The sequence below is a fragment of the Pleurodeles waltl genome, chromosome 2_1 (genome assembly GCF_031143425.1).
Source record: "Pleurodeles waltl isolate 20211129_DDA chromosome 2_1, aPleWal1.hap1.20221129, whole genome shotgun sequence".
Taxonomy (NCBI): domain Eukaryota; kingdom Metazoa; phylum Chordata; class Amphibia; order Caudata; family Salamandridae; genus Pleurodeles; species Pleurodeles waltl.
In genome coordinates this window covers 622,047,607-622,069,196 of record NC_090438.1, presented here as the reverse complement: position 1 = coordinate 622,069,196, position 21,590 = coordinate 622,047,607, and the positions used below count along the sequence as shown (strand labels likewise).

The following is a 21,590-nucleotide window of genomic DNA, read 5'->3' as shown; positions in this document are numbered from 1 at the left end:
TGTTCATGTGCCCTACCTGATCTCCCAGTCACAATCCCTCTGATAATAAAGGCTTAGCAATCAAGAAACGTGTGGTTTGAGGTTCGGAAGCCACCAGTAACCGAACAGGGTGCCCCTTACTTAGGTGTGGACTCTGTGAGTAAGGGCTGTGCATAGGTGTCTGTGAAGGGCCACTGCCTTGCTGCCGGTATGGAAGGAAAATACATTATTGAGATTTCTGGAATCTATTTTGCACCACTTTGAAACATACTGGAAGTTATTGTTTTCACATGTCTTTATTGTAATCAGAATGTAAGACCAGCAACAGCACTGATACAAAATGGTGTATTAATATGGTTTGTCAAAAAGCGATAGAGGTGGTCATATCAGCTACACATTGGGAGAACGTTTGTTTCTCAAAGCCAAACAATTAAGTCAAGTAGGAGAACTAAGCCTGCAATGTCTAAAGATCAATAACGTTCCCACTATATTACCAATTAGTGAGTAGAATGTGAAAATGGACACAATCCTCCTCTGCATAGTAGTCAATGTGTGTTGGGTTCATACCTATTTCTTTATCACACAGTTACAACTAATGTTTTACCTAGTCCTCAGTATTTCCAATCTTGGCAAAAACCAGGCTGAAAAACTGTTTCCACTGTCTGCCTGCTTCACCGCAACCCGACAAAGGGAATGATCTAATTAGAGCTTATTTATAAGCTATTTCATTGCTCTCAGTTGAAGTAATAAAGGTAGAAGAGGAACAAAACGTATTTTCTCAGTGAAACAGGGCAATAGGCCAGGTACTGGCCAGTGATCCGTGGTCTACTTTAATCTATTCAATAGGCAAGATAAACTTCTTCATGATCGGAATGGCTCTGATACACTACATTTGTCATCAATGAAGTCTGGTTCATGATTTGATGTAAACACTGGAAAACATTGTGTCCAACAAGGGTTTGGTGTGGTGAAATGTATGAACTTTGATACCCTCTGAATTACAGAAGTTGAGAGACTACTGAAAACTACCTACCATGATTCACAAAACATAAACACAGAAAAGGAAAGCATAGGCATTCTGTAACATAATCGAAAGGCAAGTGCACATATAAAACATGGAGGGAACATGGTTGTAGCTCAGACCCAGATTACAGTGAAAAAGTTATCTAGTGCTTAACTAGACTGAAAAGTTGCCCAGGGAGCAAAGTATGGCTGCCCAATTAAGGCATACAATACTGCCACTCTCTTAACTATGTACAGTACAATGCCCAATAGTCCACATAGACACAGTGCATGAGCTCTTTGTAATTCTCAACAAGTGATGTAAACATAAATGCAGACCACTCTTATTGATCATCCCCCTTTGGAAAGAGCAATAATGGACCCTGTTTGATAAAATACAACCAGCTCGCATGCGATGCATAAAGATCAATGATATGTTTACACGTCATGAAAGAATTATTTGACAGAGTACGTTTGTTTAATTGAGTCAATTATTTACTTAGGGTGGACTTTAAGCAAACTTATCTACTGATACTGGTAGTATATTATTACTGTTGATCACATCATACAAGGTCATTTACATGTTTATTCATAGTTCAATTGTTCATCTTAAAAACTATATGCATGTCTCACTCTCAGTCTCTGAACGCCTATCAGAAACAATCTAATCACGAATTATGAATGAACTGGACTTCAACCTTTAAGTCACAGTTCCCCAGTGACTTTCTGCTTACCCAACAACTTTCAGAGTATTTGAGTGGGCACATTAAAGTATTGCATAAGATAAATTAACATTAAAAGCATTAAACTACCTGCACTCAAAATGGTATTTAGGTGAGACTAACCAAGATTATGATCTATATCAGAAAGGTACTCTTTTGACCGCATCTAAGATCTGTATTGTTTTGTTTCTGCAATCCAACAAGCACAACTAAAAGAATCAAAAACGTAATGGATGGAACGCCTGAAGTAATCTCACCCTTAGTAATTACTCTGAGCTGCTTCCTTTTTTTGAACGGTCTTTGTTGAGATTTTATGCAATACGGTACAATTGGTGTACTCATCAATCCGCTGTGTCAACAGTAGTATTGTCTATTTGTTGTAGAGTGACTTGGTGCATACAAACATATTGTCATGGCAGTGCATATTTTAAGGAACAAAACAACTAACCCAAAAATGAGCCTTGGAGTAGGAGGTAATTGTCATGTGGTGCACGGTGGTGGTATCTTGTCTTTCTGCTGTCCATCAGCAACATCAAGGAGAATACAACTGTGCGAAGCATGCAGTGCAGTGGCACCGCATGTTACTCTGAGCTGCTTCCTTGTCTATTGTTTCTTTCGGCACTTTGCACCTGCCACTTCAGACAGATAGCAACCATATGCAAATCAGCCTTTGTCCTGCTCCAATAGGAATGGTCCAGCCTTAACTACCCTGCCAAGTTCAATCGCTTTTTTGCTTCTGTCAACAAGCATGAGCATGTGTAGTGCAAACGTGGTAATGGTCATATGAAAGACCCCTATGAAAGAGTATTAACATTTCAAGAGAGGAATGAATTGTCATATTAGGGTATTTTAGATATCACAAGAAAATCCCTTGTAATAAATCACAGCAAGACGGTTCAATCAGTTAAACATTCACTGATGGCAAATCAGTGACATCGCCTGTAATTTGACAATCACATGTTTGAATCTAGCAAGGCCAAATTATAGGTTGAAAAACTGAGTTCTATTTACAGTGCTTAAAATTCAAAAGTTACAGTCATAACCAGTACTTATTTATCAATCTCCTAAGGGTAAACCTCTTTCTCCACGAGAACAAGCTTGCATGTTAAAACACAGACCTCACAAGCAAAGTCTTCAAAGCATACATTAACTTCACTTTTAACCTTGTATAAATTGTTCCCTACAAAGATCTCAGCCAGCAACTACACCTATTACCAAGGACTTGTCTTCAAATAGCCTGGGATTGTTGTAAGGATACTAAATGATTGCAGTTGTGACATATGTGGGAACTGAGTTTGGCTGGATTTAGGAATTAAACATAGGTGGACAACACTGTGAGTCAATATTATCGTACGGTGGTAAGCTGTATTTTGAAAAAATATGTATTTGCAGCCTCGCATGGAACCAAGGCCAGAGGGAAACCATTAGGGACGTGGAATCTGCTGTATGTTGTAGCGTTCTTAGCATGACTCACATGTCTACACGTACTCTTGTCTAATTTCTTAAAATGTTGTGCTTTATGTAGAATCTACTACAAAAAGGGCACCAATGAAAGCATGTGAAAATTATCACAATCAGTCCCATCTTCAGTAGCATATAATTGATTTGTACAATAAATTACATACACAACGCTTCTCTTATTGCACATTTGAATATAAGAAGACATTGAGGGAAAGGTTCTGCAAAATCAGACCTGAGCTTCAGAGAAGACCTTCCCTATGGTGTTGATTGGCCCATATGGGATGCCGCTACCTTCAAAGATCTGCAGCCACTCACAGGTCTTTTTTTCGGCGAGCCTAGAAGAAATAAACAGAACACATGTGGTTTGACCTCTTCCTTCAGTTTCCAAGGAATGTGTAGCAAGCCAACAAAGACATGGTCAGAGGCCCGCAATAAACATGCAGGCCTCACATCTTTTAAAATGCAAAGGCAAGGCCTAAGGCAAAGCACTTGGGTAAACTAAAGAACAATTTAATTTGCATATGAGAACAGGATATAAATAAACTGTATCAACAATTTTAAATATGAATCAGTGCATTTCCCGCAGCCCTCATCTGCCTGGTAATCTTCATGTTTTGGGGAGAAAGGAATTGCTGTTTTATGTGATAAACCGTAAAATATTAAAATGTTCTAGATTTGATCAGAGTCCGGGACTTTTCCTGCCCTTAACATTTAAAACACATGTCAGAATGAACCACAATTGTTAATCAGATCGCAGCCTGCAGTACGACTTTGTCTTGTGTAACGGGGCATTTGGGCAACTACCACAATGTGTTCTGTTTAAATCGTTTTGTCCGGCCATGTGTCTTTCGGCAGCCTTTCTTGCCCGAAGCATTGCACATCCACAGATAAGTAACATCTGTACTGGTCCATTTGAGGTGATAACATGATATCTGTGAACAGATTTGTGTTGCCTTTGTGCCAAGCAACCAACCACAAACAGCAAGCTAAAGTATTTGACAATCCGATGGTTTTTTTTTTGTGAGACGATCGCAGTCTTTGCACTTGACCGTGAAGCAGATGCACTTGTCTACAATGAAGAAGATTTAGAAAAATATTTGTCGAACACATACACTAAACCGCAAACATGTATTAGAATTCAAAGGGAGAATAGACTGAGTTACACAGACTACAACATGAGACATGTTCATAAACTGTATTTTGCACCAGTTGCTAGGTCCACACGACAATGCAAAGTAGCACATTTTAACAGCTGGATTTAAAGTTGCTTGAAAAATAATATTGTGTGGCGACTGCATGATGAGGTCACACAGACTACTAAGGCCTTCATAACCAGAATTCCCGTACTGGTTCAAAATAGGTAACAGTGTGCATCGCATCTTCCGTACAGCTACCATTCAGGTGAAAAAGAAATTACAAATTCACACAGCAGACATCAATTTGTTTATACCAAAAATAGAATTTATGGGCTGAGACAACGCCTTGTATTATATTGTCATATAAAATTCTACTAGTACAAGTGTTAAAGGTTAAAGATCTTTCCATGAATTATGGTATGACAGAACGTGCCTTCTAGCACAAGGCAAATAATATCAGGAGTAAGTGTCCCCTACTCTACATAAATTATCTCTACATCAGCTTTAAATGTTTTATGGAATACCAACCTGTTGCCCAAAAGCATCATCTGGACATTTTCTGGAAATGCACGCATTTTACTCCTGAATGCCATGTTTTCTTTTTTGGTCAACACACTCACCAGTCCTAAACAAAATGCCATCGCCGTCTGAATATAACTACCCCCAACCACCAGCTTTTTATTTTCAGTGGCTATATGTGTTTGGCCCCCAAATAAGACTTTGCCATTCACATCAGGTGCCCACATGTACTCCTCCATAGATGAAAAAAACATATTCTGCATATCCATGCATGACATTACAAACAAAGAATGCCTAAAATTGGCAGGAAACCTACTGTCACTTACACCAAATCAGAGATGCCCAGAAGCAACCAAGGCGGTGTTACAAGCAAGTTCAAAAGTTTCAGTGGGCTTAGTAAGGGGTTTAAACACGGAACTCTCACGTTACTGGGGGGTAACCCTAGACCAATCTATAAAAGATTTCCACAGACCCCTTTCTCCGCTTTAATTTAAAAATGATTAGGTTCATACGCCTAGTGGCACACATACTATCACAAAGTAAATCGTAAGCATAAATACAGGATTTCTGGGGGCAACCTCACTGCCTCCCCTCCAAACTGTACAAGCTGCCAACCAATTTAACCAAGTTTATGTCAATGAGATTCCAGCACAATCTCCCAACACAATCCCAAGAATTACTACTGGACAGTGGAAGGGACCCTTTCTTGAAAGGACCTCCATATCCTCTCTTCTCTAACAAATCTCCAGCAGTGCGCTTATCTTATCTACTCTCTCATATTCCTGGCCATAATTCGTGTTCCGTTTGAAGCCTGGGACAAATCACATCTCATGCATGCACACAAATTAAAGAAGAACTCATTCTCACACTAGATCTTGTAACGCAAAATCTGCGACCTCAGTTTGAAAACACAGTGTTTTTTAAACAAAAGAGATTGAAGACATTTGCTACTTTTAATTCCGCTTGGTTAGACATGGTGGTTGGACATGACGCACTTCTATGGTGTCTGTAAAATTCACGGCAGTTCATCTCTTCTGCTATTGTTTCTTTTGGGGATTTCAGTTGTGGGGACATGGGAATTCAGCTGTTCAAATGCTTTCACAATGTCAGAATAAAATGTCCTTATATCTTTTCAGCAAATTGTTGTTGAGTTTAGGATTCCACATTCAGTTACCTGCAAAAATATACGTGTCGTCTTCACCTGCAGAATTAAGTTAATACCTTTTGTGATCATTCCTTGATCTATTCATTTTCTGCCCCCAGGCACCCCAAAAATGGCATGTTATCCATTATTTACTTCCGCACTCATGATAGATTTGAAAATTGGATTCATGGTAATGGTTTCTGTTGAGACTGAGATGACTGAGTCCACAGAGGCCTACATGCATAGGATCCTCAATTATTCCAAACAGAAACCCCAACACATTTGGATCATCTTTGATGGTTATTATTCACCTCCTAAGATGAACAAACGGTTATGCAGTTCCCAGGTGGGGTGACCTAGATGTGAGGCTACTGAAAAAAATACAACAGATATATTTGTTTTTCTACCCTGCTTTTTCTTTTTTCTGGAAGAAGGTTTTCATCATCATCCTTTCCTTTTAGATCCTTTGATTATCATGTTCTGCTGTTCCAGATAAACTACACCTTAGATCTCAGAATCGTGGTAAGAGGTTTTGGACGTTTTTTATGGACACAGTAGGTACTCTGGCTCATGGCAGTGTCAACATGCCTGGGTTAGGGTCAAGGAAGTTTCTGGTATTTGATCTATAATTATAAATATATTATTATATATGGGATAAAGCACCCTCTGTCTTAAAACTCTCTTGTTTAAAAAACACTGTGTTTTAAGGATATTGTAAATCACCAAAGAGTTCCATGGCCCTATAGAGAAATCAGACCATATAGAGAAATCAGACCAAAGACTGAGGGCCTGATTCTAACTTTGGAGGACGGTGTTAATCCGTCCCAAAAGTGGCGGATATACCACCTACCGTATTACGAGTTCCATAGGATATAATGGACTCGTAATACGGTAGGTGGTATATCCGCCACTTTTGGGACGGTTTAACACCGTCCTCCAAAGTTAGAATCAGGCCCTGAGTTTCTTTATAAGGTTATAGTACTGCCAGGTGACTTGCAGTATCCTTATCGTGTACAACAGGGGGTACTTTATTCTTTATAATACATGGTTCCACCATTAGCCTTCCCACAAACCACTTAGAATCCTTGGTGCATAGCTCTTTCATATGAAAGAGAGTATATTTGTAAACATGAAGAATGAAATTAGAATCTTATGGGCAAAATAAATCACATCAAAATGTTTTAGATATTTGATGCAAAAAGATATTAGCATCAGTTTCATATAAGTCAGCAGTAGCTTTGAATGTGTAGAAACATTCAGAAAGATTCACACTTTTCAGTAATTAACAAGGAGTGCATAAAATCAACATGTTGCAATAAATATCTACTTTATTGCTTGTCACTGTACAGCTAAGAAAAAAACAGAGCAGAAGAAATAACGTTTAATTTTGTATCTTTAAACCACTGCTTTAATTATGCTCTGTGACCTGACTTGCCTTTCCTCACAGTTGCCGTCCCTGGCAGCAGGCATTGTGACGTCAGAACTCAACTGTAACAAGTTATTACAGTTGAGCGGCTATGTCATTTCTTTATAATATGTAACTGATTTCTTCTCAAGGCGCCTATTCTAAAGAAATTGGAGACATGTTTTTATACGGGGATTGCAGAACCCCATATATAATTAATCTATAATCTATTATCATATTTTCCTTTTCAGTTAGGTGTCTTGGTAGTAGGAGTTGAATATATTGTATTCAGATTTTTTAAATCTTTTATATGTCAACTTTCCGATCTGTTCCAGCTGCCAATTGGATGTTTCTCTGTGTTTGTCAGTGTTATTACTTTCACACTGAATTTTTTTAGAAAGTGATTTGTTCACATAGATTGTCCCATAATATCATAACAGTGAGCAATGATTAGTTGAGTTACATACTACCTGTATTTAATGGAATGGTACATCTTTCCATGCTTATATAGCTCTTCATATGTCATGTACAGAACTAGATGTTCAAGAGTTCAATCCAAACCTCCATTCCCATTACAGAATAATCACGAGGGCGTGCTTTAATGTTGAAAAGAAGATTTCCTTGTATGATGACCACATTACACACGGTTGAATAAGGTGATTTTATTAGAAAAGTAACAACAGCACACAACTTCAGGGATTAAATAAAAAATGGAATAGGGGCAAGGTGAATGCAGGCTGGGAGGCTGGACCATCCCTTACATGGATGAGCGAGCCTCACCAGGAAAAGGAAGGATAAAAATGCTGAGGTGCATACCATTCATTTCATACACTTGTTTCTTGTTTTAGAGATCGTGCACAAAATTGTGGCTCCTGAGGCGTTTGTGTTATCCACGAGTACCAAACAGCATCCAGATTCCATATATTTGGGACAGGATCAGAATATCACATGACAAATTCGATGGTTTAAACTTAATTTTAATGTCAGAATGTCTCAAATCTTCATGAGTCTAGGTTACACTATGCCCACTTGCTTCCTTAAGTCCTGTTTCTTTTATTTTTCCCAACATGGTACTCGCTACACCGCAGTTAGTGAAAGAGGCAGCAACAAAAATTAAACAATAGAACAAAGACTCGCTTGTCCAATGGCACATACTTTTTTCAAAGGAATTGAGGATCCAACCCCCAGTGTGCATGTGAGCAGTGGGGGTTTCCTGCATCCAACCAACCTCCCAACCACTAACTGTGCATGAAGTTTGCAAGTTAAACTCAATTATTGTATCTCACCTTTTGTGCAAATATGTCAAATGACACCTAAGTTGACAGTAAATCAAAGCTTTACCTTTGTGTTCACTTGTCAGTTCTGCATGAAACGTTGGAACCCTCTGCTGAGCTTCTTTTGGCATAGCAATTGAAAACTCAGAGTTTATGAGTGTGGCAGTCTTCAGACCACCACACTCGCGGTGATAGTGAGACCGGCGCACCCCTAGCGGTTCCACTCCTACATTATGACCCTGGCAGGTGGGACTGCCGAAAGACTGCTGTCACCGCCAGGAACAATGTTCCTGACTGGCTGGTGGCAGTCTGAGTTGTGGTCAGCCACGGCAACACAGAAATCAGTGCCGCCTTGCTGATTACAAAACAGCTTTCCGCTAGCCTTTCCATGGTGGTCACCCCACCATGGAAAGGCTGTCGGAAAGCCAATTCCGGGGCCCCCTTAAGGGAGCCGAGGCCAATAATGTAGCATTGTTCCCACGTCGTAATACAATGTTCCTGTCGGTCAGCCCAGCCGGACCACTGTAATATGACTGGAGGGGACGCCACTGCCGTGGCGGTGGGGTCCTCCCTGCGGCATTGGAGGTCCAGGAGTGGAGCTGTCAATGTCGTAATGAGAGCCTAAACATGTAAATTCTTTCAGAATTTTATGCAGATTTGTTAAAGGGTGCCAATGTAATTAGCAAAATGAACATTTTCTTCCTGCTTCTAACCATACTCTTATAACATAACCACTGTGCATGGAACGCAACATATGAAGAGAAATGTAAACATGCTGTCTGCCAAATTTAGTGCAGATTTGTAACATGGCACTAAAGTTATTACAAAATCAAAAATGCTGTGCCCGCCCTTGAAATGTGCCTCTCCCTGTCAGATCTCTTTGAAATATCATGCCTGCATGCTGGGCCCACCTTGCTAACCACCGTGAACTGTCATGCAAATTCATAAAAAATCACCAAAGTAATGAAATTAGCACTTTTTGGACCCCCTTGACTTATCTGTTCTGTTCTCCCCTAGGTGGATATGTACAAAACTAAACACACCAACAAAAAATTAAACATGCTGAATGACTGACGAATTTCATAAGGATTTGTCAAAGAGTGCAATAATTATTAGCAAATACACTTTTTAAGAGGGGCACAGCTGGCTGGTAAACAATATGGTCAAGGCTCGATGGTGCATCTGTCCTGGCTCTTGTTTTGACCCTACTCATTTTCTTTTGGGCACTGTGAGGCTGACAAGTGCCATGAGGAGTGGCATGGGGTTCGTTTGTTAAGAACCTGTATTGTTCTTCAGCAACATATCTGTCAGAGAAGCTGGTGTTTGTCAGGCCTACAAAGTCACACACTTGCCGGAGAGATAGTGCAGAAACAGTAGCAATCTGCCAGTGACCACTTTCTTGTGTGAAAGATGGGGTGCGGTGGCAGAGTGATCTCTCACAGTCAGAGTGAAGAATCACCATAGGCGCGTAAACCACACCATAACTGGAGCTGTGGCTGGTCAGGATAGCCAGGAAGGTCGGTATGGCTGGACAAAGGTGAGCTGGAGGACCAAGATTTCCTCCTTGGGTTGGTGGAGATTGACACCCATTTATCAGGGGCTGGGGATCCTTCCATTGGTGACCTGCTGGGGACTTGGCTGCATTTGTAAATGAATACCTCATGTGCTCAGTGACGTTGCTTTTCTATTTATTTTAGAGCATTTCTTCTGTTTGAGCACAGCAGGGAAGAATAAGGGTAAGGATAACTTTTTTGCTTCATGAGTTTCATCTTCTGGAGGTAGAAATGGAGAGTGTGGTCTCCCAGATGGAGACGAGCTGTAAGATGGGGTGCAGGCGGTCCCACTTATTTAGTTCATCAGTGCACTGCAAATTTTATAGTGGAGAAAATTGCATTAGGAGGCTCAGCAGTAACAAAAAAAGAGGATAAATTGGAGACTCTAGCGGGGATTATCATAATGGATGAGCAGACACTTGGATCAATAGAAAGCAAGAGAAAAGTCCATGAGACTCACATAGCTGCAGGAGCTGCTGCAGCACAATAGTACAGGCCTTTCGAGGGAACGTAGTGCTGAATGCAGAAGCTGGAGAACTAGCTGGGGGTGCTTGGCAACAAGGGAAGTAGCACCATGTTCAGACTGCTTGGTGTGACTGCTCAGATATTGTCACATGAGTTCTGGGACAGTATCAACATTGTATTCATGGATTTGCTGGCTCTTCCTTTCGGGAAAGCCAGTAGTCTAATGAGAAAGACATACATATTTCCCAATTGAGTGAAGAGCCCTAAAAGAGAATTAGTGTACAAAGATGGTGGTGCTGTCTTCAATTGTAGAAAAAGATGAGATCCTTACTGAGGTCATGTGGCAAAAAGGTGAAATTAGTTACACTTAGATTGTTGTGTTTTTCTCGACCTGTACCCAGTTACATTGCCAAGGAAAAGGGATTGATAGACACCAAGCATACAATGGAAAGACAAGGGCTTGTAGCTTCTAGGAGCTCCTCTAAGAAACTAAAAGTGAAACACTAAAGGAAACATCTGTAGTCGGATATCAAATCAGCCAAGCCTTCTATGGACAGTTTTAAACCAAGATAGTCGAATGTATACTGTTGGGTAGTGTTGTGGTAATTGATTCTGCCTGGGGTGTGGGGCTTTTTGAAGCTCGTTAGCAGAGAGGACCCAGGGTTAGCTCCTCTGGAAAGTTAAATTGGGAGTTGTGTTATAATTCTTTGAACACAGCACTGTGTGGTAGTATTTCTTTCTTCTCTTTTTGAAGTCTTGTAGTAACTTAATAAGTATAGTTAAACCATAAACATATTGCAACTAGCCCTTTAACTGTGCTCCCTTGATGAATCTGCACATATTTGAAAAATTGAACAGTAAGGCAGATGGTAATCATCTGTAAGATTTTCTGCAAATTAGTCAAACAGAGCTAAAGTTATAGAAAATTCTAACTATCAAGACGTCTCTAACTTATAACTATTTGGAGCCAAAAATACACCAGTGAACGAACTCCCCCTGCTACTACCGGGGGGGGGCTTATTAGGGGGCCAGCCAATGTTAATTTGAGCCAGTGGAGGGCACCGCCACTTATTTTTGGGGGCTGGCCTTTATTTTTTTGCATCAGGCCTTTATTGCGAGCAAAATACACTAATAAGCAATACGGAGGATGAAAAACACTGAAAGCTTTACAAAGGGAGAAAACAGAAATCTGCAAGAATGAGCTGAAGGGACAGGGAGTGGCTGTAAATGGATTAAGGAGGCCCGAGATGGCTTTAGGATTATGCTGCCTTAATATTCTGTGCTTGCACATTTAATTGCAGCAGCCATGAGTTTCGGGGGAAAGCTCTGAGCACCGGCAGATTTTTATTTACAGATTAACCACTAGGTTGAGCACATTACATACATGGAGGGCCACTGCACCTGTGACCCCAACAGTGACACCGTAGGTGGCAGCGGTATCCCATTATCAGGACGGCCATGGCCTTGTCCTGAATCGGCCACCTTGCCGGAGGCCCCATCCGTACATCACCGCAACCCTAGGGGAGACAACTGCAGCGATTTAGCTGTTGCAGCACCACAGAAACACTTGAAAGGAGCAACGCTGTCCTGGGCCCACCACGCCTCCACGCTCCTCACCTAGGCGGCACCTGGGGAGCTCGGAAGGCCCAAATGCAGCCGGACTGCCTTACCCGCTGTGCTGCATTTGTGTGGGTCACGGTTCCTGTGCTTTTGCCAGAGGGCAGCCTCTCCTACAATGTCAGGCCCTAGAGGGTCACAGGGCTTCTTGAGACCTGCCTGAACCCCAGAGAAATAGGAATGCGGTTTCTATACATCTCTTTCCCCAGAGACTGTCCTGCACATAGAGGATCTGATTTTTTTTCTCAACTACACCAACTGGGGGCTGCCTTGCTTCACTCCCCTCCTCAAATTTGCTGCATGATCAACCTGCACACTTTTCGCCCTGAGAGATGCCCCACAGCTATCTCTGCACTATGACTGCCCCCTTTCTTCCACAATATGGCTTTGGTGGCCCATGCTGGTTAACAGCAGCTTGGTCCTCTTGTCATGCTTCCATCCATTCAGCACGGGAGTCGACTGTCTACCAGGACCTTCACCCTGTGTCACACTGCCTGCGCTGGATAGCCTCCGGTCTACGTTGCCTCACCTTTGCTGCCCAGTCAATATGTTGAAGTCCACCAGACAGCTCCTTTTCATGGAGGTAAAGACTGGAAAGCCTGCTAAGTCAGGGAAGGACATAGACCCTTCCCTGTTGGATTCCACCTAGGACATTATCCTAAGGGAACTTAGCATGTTCAAGAGCACGCATTCGCAGGTGGCCCAAGCCACCTCCAGGACTTCAGCAGATTTGCAGGGCATTCTCCAAAACATCGCATCATTCAATTCCAGATTGTCCTCCGCTGAATCCTGGCCCATCCAGCTTCAGGAGAAGGTTGCAACCTCCCTTGACTGGAAGCAAGACCATTAGCGCCTCCAGCCGAAGCTGGTAGGGATGGAAGAGCATTCCCTTTGGGACAATGGCGTGCCAGAAAAACTGGAGAGGGCTGGTATTATTGACTTTCTGACCCACTTTCTGCCTGCCCTGATTGACCTGTCCTTTTGTCTTCCCTGGTAGTTCCAGAGGGCCAATAGGCTCCAGTTAAGCTGTCTGCTGTCCAAAGAAGACCCAAGGAAGATCACTGCCTGCTTTTTGCATCACCAACAGCCCTGCCAAGTTCTCCAGGCAGTGAGGAAGCACAGTTCTTACCTGCATGATGAGGACAAGATCTTCCTCTCACAGGACTTCTCCCCTGAAACTCAGGCTACCTGTCAATGTTTCCTTCAGCAAGGCCCTCATCTCCGGCAGCTTGGCATTCAATACAGCTTTCTAGACCCTGCGGTCATGCTGATCACACATGACAATAAAACCACATAATTTCTTGACTCTGGTCAATTAAAGGAGTAGCTGGAGACGGTCAAGCCAGCTAATAAGGACCAAGGTCCATCAGATGCCATTGATGCCCTTTCCATGCCTGGCCTTTGGACCCCACATGGGCCCCTACTAGGAGTGCTTCCACTGGGAAAATGTTACCAGACAGTGTCCAATTCCCCCCCCCACTGCAAGGATACTCATTCCAGGGACAAATCCCTATCAATTCTGAAGTGTGCAGCCCCTTCTGATGAGGCCTCCCACACTTGAGTCCCTGCGGGTCAGGTCAGCTCCTGCTGCACCATATTACACCACCATTACTCTCATGCCCCCCTCCACTTGTCCCGGGAACTTGCAGATACCTGACCCTGGGCCATGGCCTACTGCCTATCCCCCTTCCACAGTGGGCTTTGACCATAGTATCTGCCCCCTGTAATCACTTACATCATATGCCAACTCTCCAGGGGGATGTTCCGTTCACTGCACAGGGGTCCCAGGCCTCCCCCCTTTGGCCTGTTCAAAGTTAGTAAGATCTCCCTGACAGAAGGTTTCTGCTCCTTCGCCTGCACCATGTTTCTCCTTCATCGCCCCTTCCCGTTTTCCCCACCAGTTCTATTTCCCTGCCTTTGGTGGGATTTCATGTCCCTGCAGCATCTCTTGATGGTGATATCACTGAGCATTAATGGCCTCACCCATTACTCTAAATGGCAGATGATTTTTAGTTATACCCGTTCTTTTCACCATCATGTGCCCCTACTGCAGGAGACTCATATTTCTGAGGGGAAGAGTCAGAGACTCCAACGGGACTGGGTGGGATGGAAGGACCAGGCCTGCAAAGCCTGTCCTGGTGTGGGAAAGACTCCTTCTGCCAAACTCTGTTGCAAAGACGGGGTTAACTGCCTGCTAGCTAAACACTTGCCAGCCACGACCTTACAGATATGGTCAGACCCACATGGTCACTTTGTGCTTTTCTCCCTCCATGACGAAATCCCTATCAATGGCTTCATTTACACTCCAGTCCACTCCAAGAAAGCCACCTATGCTGCCCTAAGATCCTTAGGCAACATCTCAGAATCAAAATTCTTCACCAGGTAAAAAGTCTCTCTCGAAACATGAAACAGTATAAGAATTGCCTGTCCTTCTGTAATGGTATTGAAAAGAAAAACTGACAGAGATCCAGAATGGTGAATCATTCTACAGTTTACAGAATTTGGAAAAGAATGATGGCTGGATTCAGTGCCACGGGACAACATGAAACAATAGTATAAACCTTTCTAAAGTCCTGCACAATCCTAAATTTACCTTTGGACTTCTGCAAGTCTCTCTCACATCATTGGGCAGCTCTTCCACTGTTCTTACTGGGTGCACACCTTTAGATTCTTCTCTCGCTAATTTAAACTTAATGTCCTCATCATGGGTTTGAAATTCAACACAATCTGTTGTACAGTAAATTATAAAGTTTAACTTGCACAATAAATCTCTTCCTAACAGATTTACGTGACTTAAATCACACACTACAAACATGGGCTCTCCTTCAAATGAACCTATTTTTATTGGAACTTCATTTGAAACTGTATTTGTGATTTGTTTATTTGTAACTCCTACAACGTGGATACTCTTTGCCGAGAGGGGTAGGTTTGGAACTTCCTCTGCTCTTAAAGTGGAACACTAGTATTGATAATGAGTGATACGGGGTGGCTTTTCAACTAGTCTGGTTTACCTCTAAGACTGTGCCAAGTATGCAATCGTCCTCCCCACTCAAGCACCATCATTGGGAATGATCAGAACCAAAGCGCTCGAATTGGAATGGGTTTGCACTTGCTTTAGGTATCTGATTTATATTAATCTGATATTATCCATTTTCTGGGAAGTCATTGGGGCTTGTGGGGCCTGCATCATTGGGACCTGTGTTTGCCCTGGCTCTTGCATTTGTTGAACAGGTACATTTTGCATTTGCATTTGACTGCCTACTCGCATTTGATTATTTACATTAATTCTGTCTGGATTCAGCCTATACTCCCTCTTCCAATGCTCGACCTTGTTACAAACATGATAATAAGCCATTCTCTTCAATGTGGCAACATCTACACCAGAGGTTGGATCAATTGAAACTCCTCGACCTCTACCTTGCGAAGCCATCATTCCTCCAGAAAAACCTTGCATTCCAACTTGAAAACCAACGCCTTACATTCTGTTAAGAGTTCCCTACAAACGACTGATTCTGAATACCTTTCTGCACCAACTTTGTCATTGGCAACATATTCTTCTCCTTAATTTTCCTCTGCTTCATTTATTGTTCATCACTGCAATACCCAAGGGTCTCATATAGTGGCTTTGCCAGCAAGCAAAATACACTCTGTTGTATGTGTTGCGTGATCTCTGCTCTCAAATCAATAACAAACTGTGCCACAAAGAAATCCATATCGCCTAGATGCAAATGAGATTGACCACTATGTTGTTGAAAGATTTCCAACAATTTCCCATAGTAATTATGCACTGACTCTTTCAGCTCTTGTTGAGTTCTGTTTAACTTTAAATAATTCAGGTCCTTTGAAGGAATCTTACTCTTTAGATAAGTAATCACCTCATCATACTTTTTCATCACCTCAGGAGATGGTGCATTAGTATGTGGATCCCTAGTCGGCTTTGCAGTCAGCCACCGTACAGAAAGTTTACGCTCTGTCCACAAGTAATTCGGAATCACAATATTAAAGACAGTATTAAAATTTTAACAATTTAGAAATCTTAACAAATTTCTCAACCTGTGTATACCACTGCATAGGATTCTCTCTTACTTTTGGAAAGTTGTTTATAACTGCTGTGAGATCTCCCCTAGTCCCTGGAACATGAACATACCCTCCACCTGGTATCTCTCTCATTGAATAAGCCAAAGTTTCTCCTTCCTCCAGAAGACCTGAAGGTGGCTTTCCATTTACTCTAGCCCTCCCTTCCTGTTTCTTTTACTTTTCATATTTCTTGGCCTATTTCCTTTCTAATTGTTTTCAAATTTACTCCATTTATGAATACATTTTACTAATTCAGTGATACGTAGTTGCATTCCTGAAGAACACATTCTCTCAATGGCTTCATCATCTAACTGTATCCTTAAACTCTTTTGTAATTGTTGACTATTTTAGAAATCAACATCATAATTGCATGCCAACTCAGTCAGTTTATCGTGCACTGTAATTTCTGTGCACACATAAGGCAATTATTTTTCTTGATACTAGTTCACTTGTTCGAGATCTAAACCTCTCCTGATTATTTCCTCTAACTCCACTTTCAATATCAGGACATTTAATGGCCTCTCCTTCTCTGTTCCCTGTATGACAAGAGCCTGATTTTCTTCTGTTCCTGTCTTTTTAATCTCTCCTTGTTCCTCAAACTATGGTGGAAAAATCCCATCTTCAAATAAATCTGTCTCTTCCTAGGCTAGAGGTGTTGTAAGGACAAGTCTCTTCACCTCCCTTAATGTCTGAGCTGTTTGCAGTGGAAGCCAAGTAACAATCTGTGAATTCCGTGGTCAGGATACATGCACAGGTGCTTCTCCAACAACTCCTTCAGCCATAGTACTTGGGGTAATAGTAATCTGAGCAGTTTCTGTGCAAACCTCTAATGGTTGTGCTGTTATAACCCTCGTAACATGTGCTGGTACAGTTACAATTGACGCAGTAACACATGGAGGCATTACTGTCAGAACATGATCAACTTGTGAGGGAATAGTATTTGTAATAACCGGTTGCAGAACAGGCTGTGCCATAACAGGTTTTGTAATTGGTAATGGTATTTCAGGTGTAAATTACATTTGGATCAACAGGGGCTGTAGCCACTGTCACATTAGATGTCAGAGTACTCCCAGACTTAGAAGCCACATAAGGTGGTGGAGGCGAAGCCAATAATTCATTCAAAATGTCATCCCCTGAATCGCTCTGCATGTCTGATTTCCTTTTGTCTTTTTCATCTTTCTCTTCCTTAATTTTTGACTTTTTTGGTTTAGATTTCTCATTAGTAATTGCTGGATAAAATCTAGTTCCCTCCACAATAGCCTTTCTCTATCTCTGTTGCTGTTCACCCTATCGAGCATCTACATAATTATGCATTATTCTTTTGCCTTTTCTGGTATTTCTCCCTTTCCTGAGCATTTGCAACCTTCTCCTAAGCACTTAGGGCCATATTTATACTTTTCGACGCACAACTGCGCCAACGCAGTTGTGCGTCAAAAAATTTAACGCCGGCTAACGCCATTGTGAAGCGCCATGCGGGCGCCGTATTTATTCAATGACGTTAGCCGGCGTTAGCCGGCGGAGCTGCCTGGTGTGCGTGAAAAAAAATGACTTACACCAGGCAGCCCCGGCATAGGGGAAAATGGAGCTTGGGCGTCAAAAAACGGGGCAAGTCATGCTGAGGCAAAATTTTCGCCTCAACCCGATTTGCGCCATTTTTTTTTACTCCCAACCCCCATTGAAATGACTCCTGTCTTAGCAAAGACAGGAGTCATGCCCCCTTACCCAATGGTCATGCCCAGGGGACTTATGTCCCCTGGGCATGGTCATTGGGCATAGTGGCATGAAGGGGGGCACAAATCAGGCCCCCCTATGCCACAAAAAAAAATATATATATACTTACCAGCACTTACCTTAATGTCCCAGGGGTGGGTCCCTCCATCCTTGGGCGTCCTCCTGGGGTGGGCAAGGGTGGCAGGGGGTGTCCCTGGGGGCATGGGAGGGCACCTCTGGGCTCCTTCAGAGCCCACAGGTCCCTTAACGCCTGCCCTGACCAGGCGCTAAAAAATTACGCAAAAGCGGCTGGACGTCATTTTTTTTGACCCGCCCACTCCCGGGCGTCATTTTTGCATGGGAGTATAAATACGGCGCACATGCCTCGGAGTCATTTTTTAGACGGGAACGCCTACCTTGCATATCATTAACGAAAGGAAGGTGTCCACGCTAAAAAATGACGCAAACTCCATGAACTTTGACGCTAGATGCGTCTAACGCCAAAGTATAAATATGGAGTTCGTTTTACGTCAAATTTGCGTTAAAAAAAACGACGCAAATCCAGCGCAAACAGAGTATAGATATGGCCCTTAGTACTTCATATTGGGCAGGTCTAGGAGGTCGCTTCATTTCATAAAGCTTTTCCCTCAACCTGTCAATAATTCTGGTATCAAATTATCATCTTTTGGGAAGCCCAAATGACCTTCTTTCTCAGTGATCGTGCACCACTGGCAAAGCCACAAACGTGTGTAACTCTACATTCTTCATCATATAATGTACCGGTGTATGCCAGGAGGCACCTCTTCACCTTCCCGTACCGGAATTGTCACATCACCGTTTACCAATCCTTTAAAAGCCTTTATACACTTCATGTTTTTGATCAACAATATTGCAAACATTTCAATTAAAATCACAACTATTTTGATTCTGTTAGATGTCAGTTCTCAATAAGCCATTAATTAAATCATAGTGTGCCTCGGTATACAGGGTATCCAACTACAGAGCAGTGTTTCACACCAACTGACCAACCACAGCGCAGCACGAATGATGCAACACATACAATGCTACAATTCTACAACCCTATGCAACATAAAATAATAGTCTTTGCTCCTCTAGAGAAAACAAAAAGAACAATTCAACAACTGGAATATTCAGGTTTTTACACCCTCTGACTTTTTGAAATCAGAAAGAGTTTTCACACATGCAAATGAAATCTCGACCAGCAGGAAATCACCTAAATTGATGCAGCTTTGCACATCAAGTTCAGCCAACATCGATCAAAATTAGTACAATCACAACAAATCATTAGAGTCCCTATCACAATGATGCAGTAAATAGTACCTCATGACCTGCATTTCTTTACGTTAAAAAAACCCATTGAAATTCACTGAAGAAAACAAAGGTTACAGGGATGTTATAGTTAGGAAATAGAATTAAAAAAATGTAGAAATTCACTAAAAAAACAAAGGTTACAGGGATGGTATAGTTGGGCTCACATTTTAAACGTACAAAACCACAAGTTGTAGTTACTTGAGAAAACTCTTACTATAACAGGTGAATTTCTATGGTTTTGTACATTTAAAATGTGAACCTAACTATAACGTCCGTGTAACCTTTGTTTTTTTAAGTGAATATATATGTATGTATATATATATATATATATACGAAATATATTTATGAGAATCGGTGACCAAGGATGTCATAAACAGCCACAACACATTGATTCACTTCGGATCTGCCTGCTAAATTTGGATTTGCACTGTCCAAGTGCTGCTCTATCCTGCATTTGGTGAAGTTGGAGAGGATATGGATATATATATGTGTATATATATATATATATATATATATAGATCGATATAAATATATATATATTATTCACTGGAAAAATCAAAGGTTAAAGTGATGTTATAGTTAGATGTTGAAATAAGGTAACAACTAACAATCATAGTTTGCAGAATTAACTATAATTGGTGCCCCACCATGCTGTGCTTATGAAATGCTTATGACCTGACATATTACATCACTCGTGACTTCTTAGATGATTTCTGAGATGCCATCACTCATGGCATCGCAAAATATATCATTGATGACATCACTGATGACATTATACAAACATTGTGACACCATCCTATAGGGTTTGTGGTCTTGAAGTGATTAGCACGCTACACTTGTGGCCAAATTTAAATTCACAGTAATGGGATTACCCACTTAGGGACTTCCATTTTAAATTAATTTGTTGGCAGGAATTCATTTGCAACTCTAAAGTCACCTTCTGTCAGGTCCTATGGACAACTGTAAGAAATTAGGTTGTTGGTTGACTGGGTTGTGAGCCCTGGTTAAGCAGTAGCCACAATCCTTGTTAGGGTGAGGCACAATCCATTCCTAAATTAACCTGAATCAACCAGTTCAAACCCACTCAAACCTCTGATAGCTTGGCACACAGTAATCAGGCTTAATTTAGTGGCATTGTGTAAATTATTTGTGCAACACTTCAAACAGAAATAAAGTGAAAACACCACACAATAAGAAGCCCACACGAAGTTAGAACAACAGAACTTATTTTAACAAATTGAGTAAGTTGCTAACATGTAACCTTGCGAATGGTTCTGATTAAACACTAAAACTAAAGTATTGTAGAGTTGTGAATAAGGACCTTGTACATTGGTGAGGTAATGTAGAAGCTTAATATCACTTAGAACCTTAAAAATGAAATGCAAACTCCTGAAGTTGGTGAATGTAGAGAACTAGATGCAAAGGTATACTAAGTAGTGAAGAAGTATGTTTATCTCTAACAGACAATAACAGCTGTTGATAATATGAATAAGAGTAGTTATTCAGTAGACGAGCTAAGAGTGTTCTCATAGGCAATTTTTTTTTTTTTTCTCAGTAGAAATTGAATCCTGTAACGTGAAAATAAGGACACGATGATGAGAAGTGAATATGGCTGCATATTGTTGCTTTTTGTGATTTTGAATCCCAGAGAAGAGACGAAGGTGTGTTCCATTCCCAAAAAACCTTTCAAGCCGATTGTATGACTGAAGATTGGAAGAAGAAGACTGTACCACATATAAAAATGCATGTTCCAAAAGTAGGTCAGATTAATCTCTCATTGTCATTTACCCTGCCCTAGTCTGTGCAGCTCAGACTGAGGCTCTACTGAATTTTCTTAAACCTCTCTTCGTGGGAAGTTCTGCTCTGATAGATTCTTATATTTGAATATAAGCTTTATGCTTGACCTCTCGATAGTACTCTTTATCGGCTCTAACTGACATATTTTTCTTGATATTTTAATCCCTCCTAACTATCCTCATACTTAGAACAGAGATTTGTTCCTATATGGGGCATGCTGCTTCACCCTATGTATGAAATATTGAATATATATTCTGTTTATTGATTATTTGATAAAAAATTATTTTTGGCTTAATAAAGATAATCATATTAAGTTAATCATTAATAAAGCTTTTGAACACTCATCAAACTCTCAATATTGACAAAGAAAGATTAAAACTGTGATGGTTAATTAATT

The 21,590-nt window shown here is 41.3% G+C and overlaps 1 protein-coding gene across 2 annotated transcripts in view; it reads right to left on the bottom strand.

The window, feature by feature from the left end:
* SUGCT (succinyl-CoA:glutarate-CoA transferase) overlaps positions 1 to 21,590 on the bottom strand; it is a 2,876,649-nt gene that overhangs the window by 1,412,193 nt on the left and 1,442,866 nt on the right. For both annotated transcript variants that reach the window (XM_069215909.1, XM_069215917.1), the window contains exon 12: positions 3,397 to 3,499. In XM_069215909.1, coding sequence (XP_069072010.1) covers positions 3,397 to 3,499 — 103 coding nt within the window. The remainder of the gene's footprint in view (positions 1 to 3,396; positions 3,500 to 21,590) is intronic.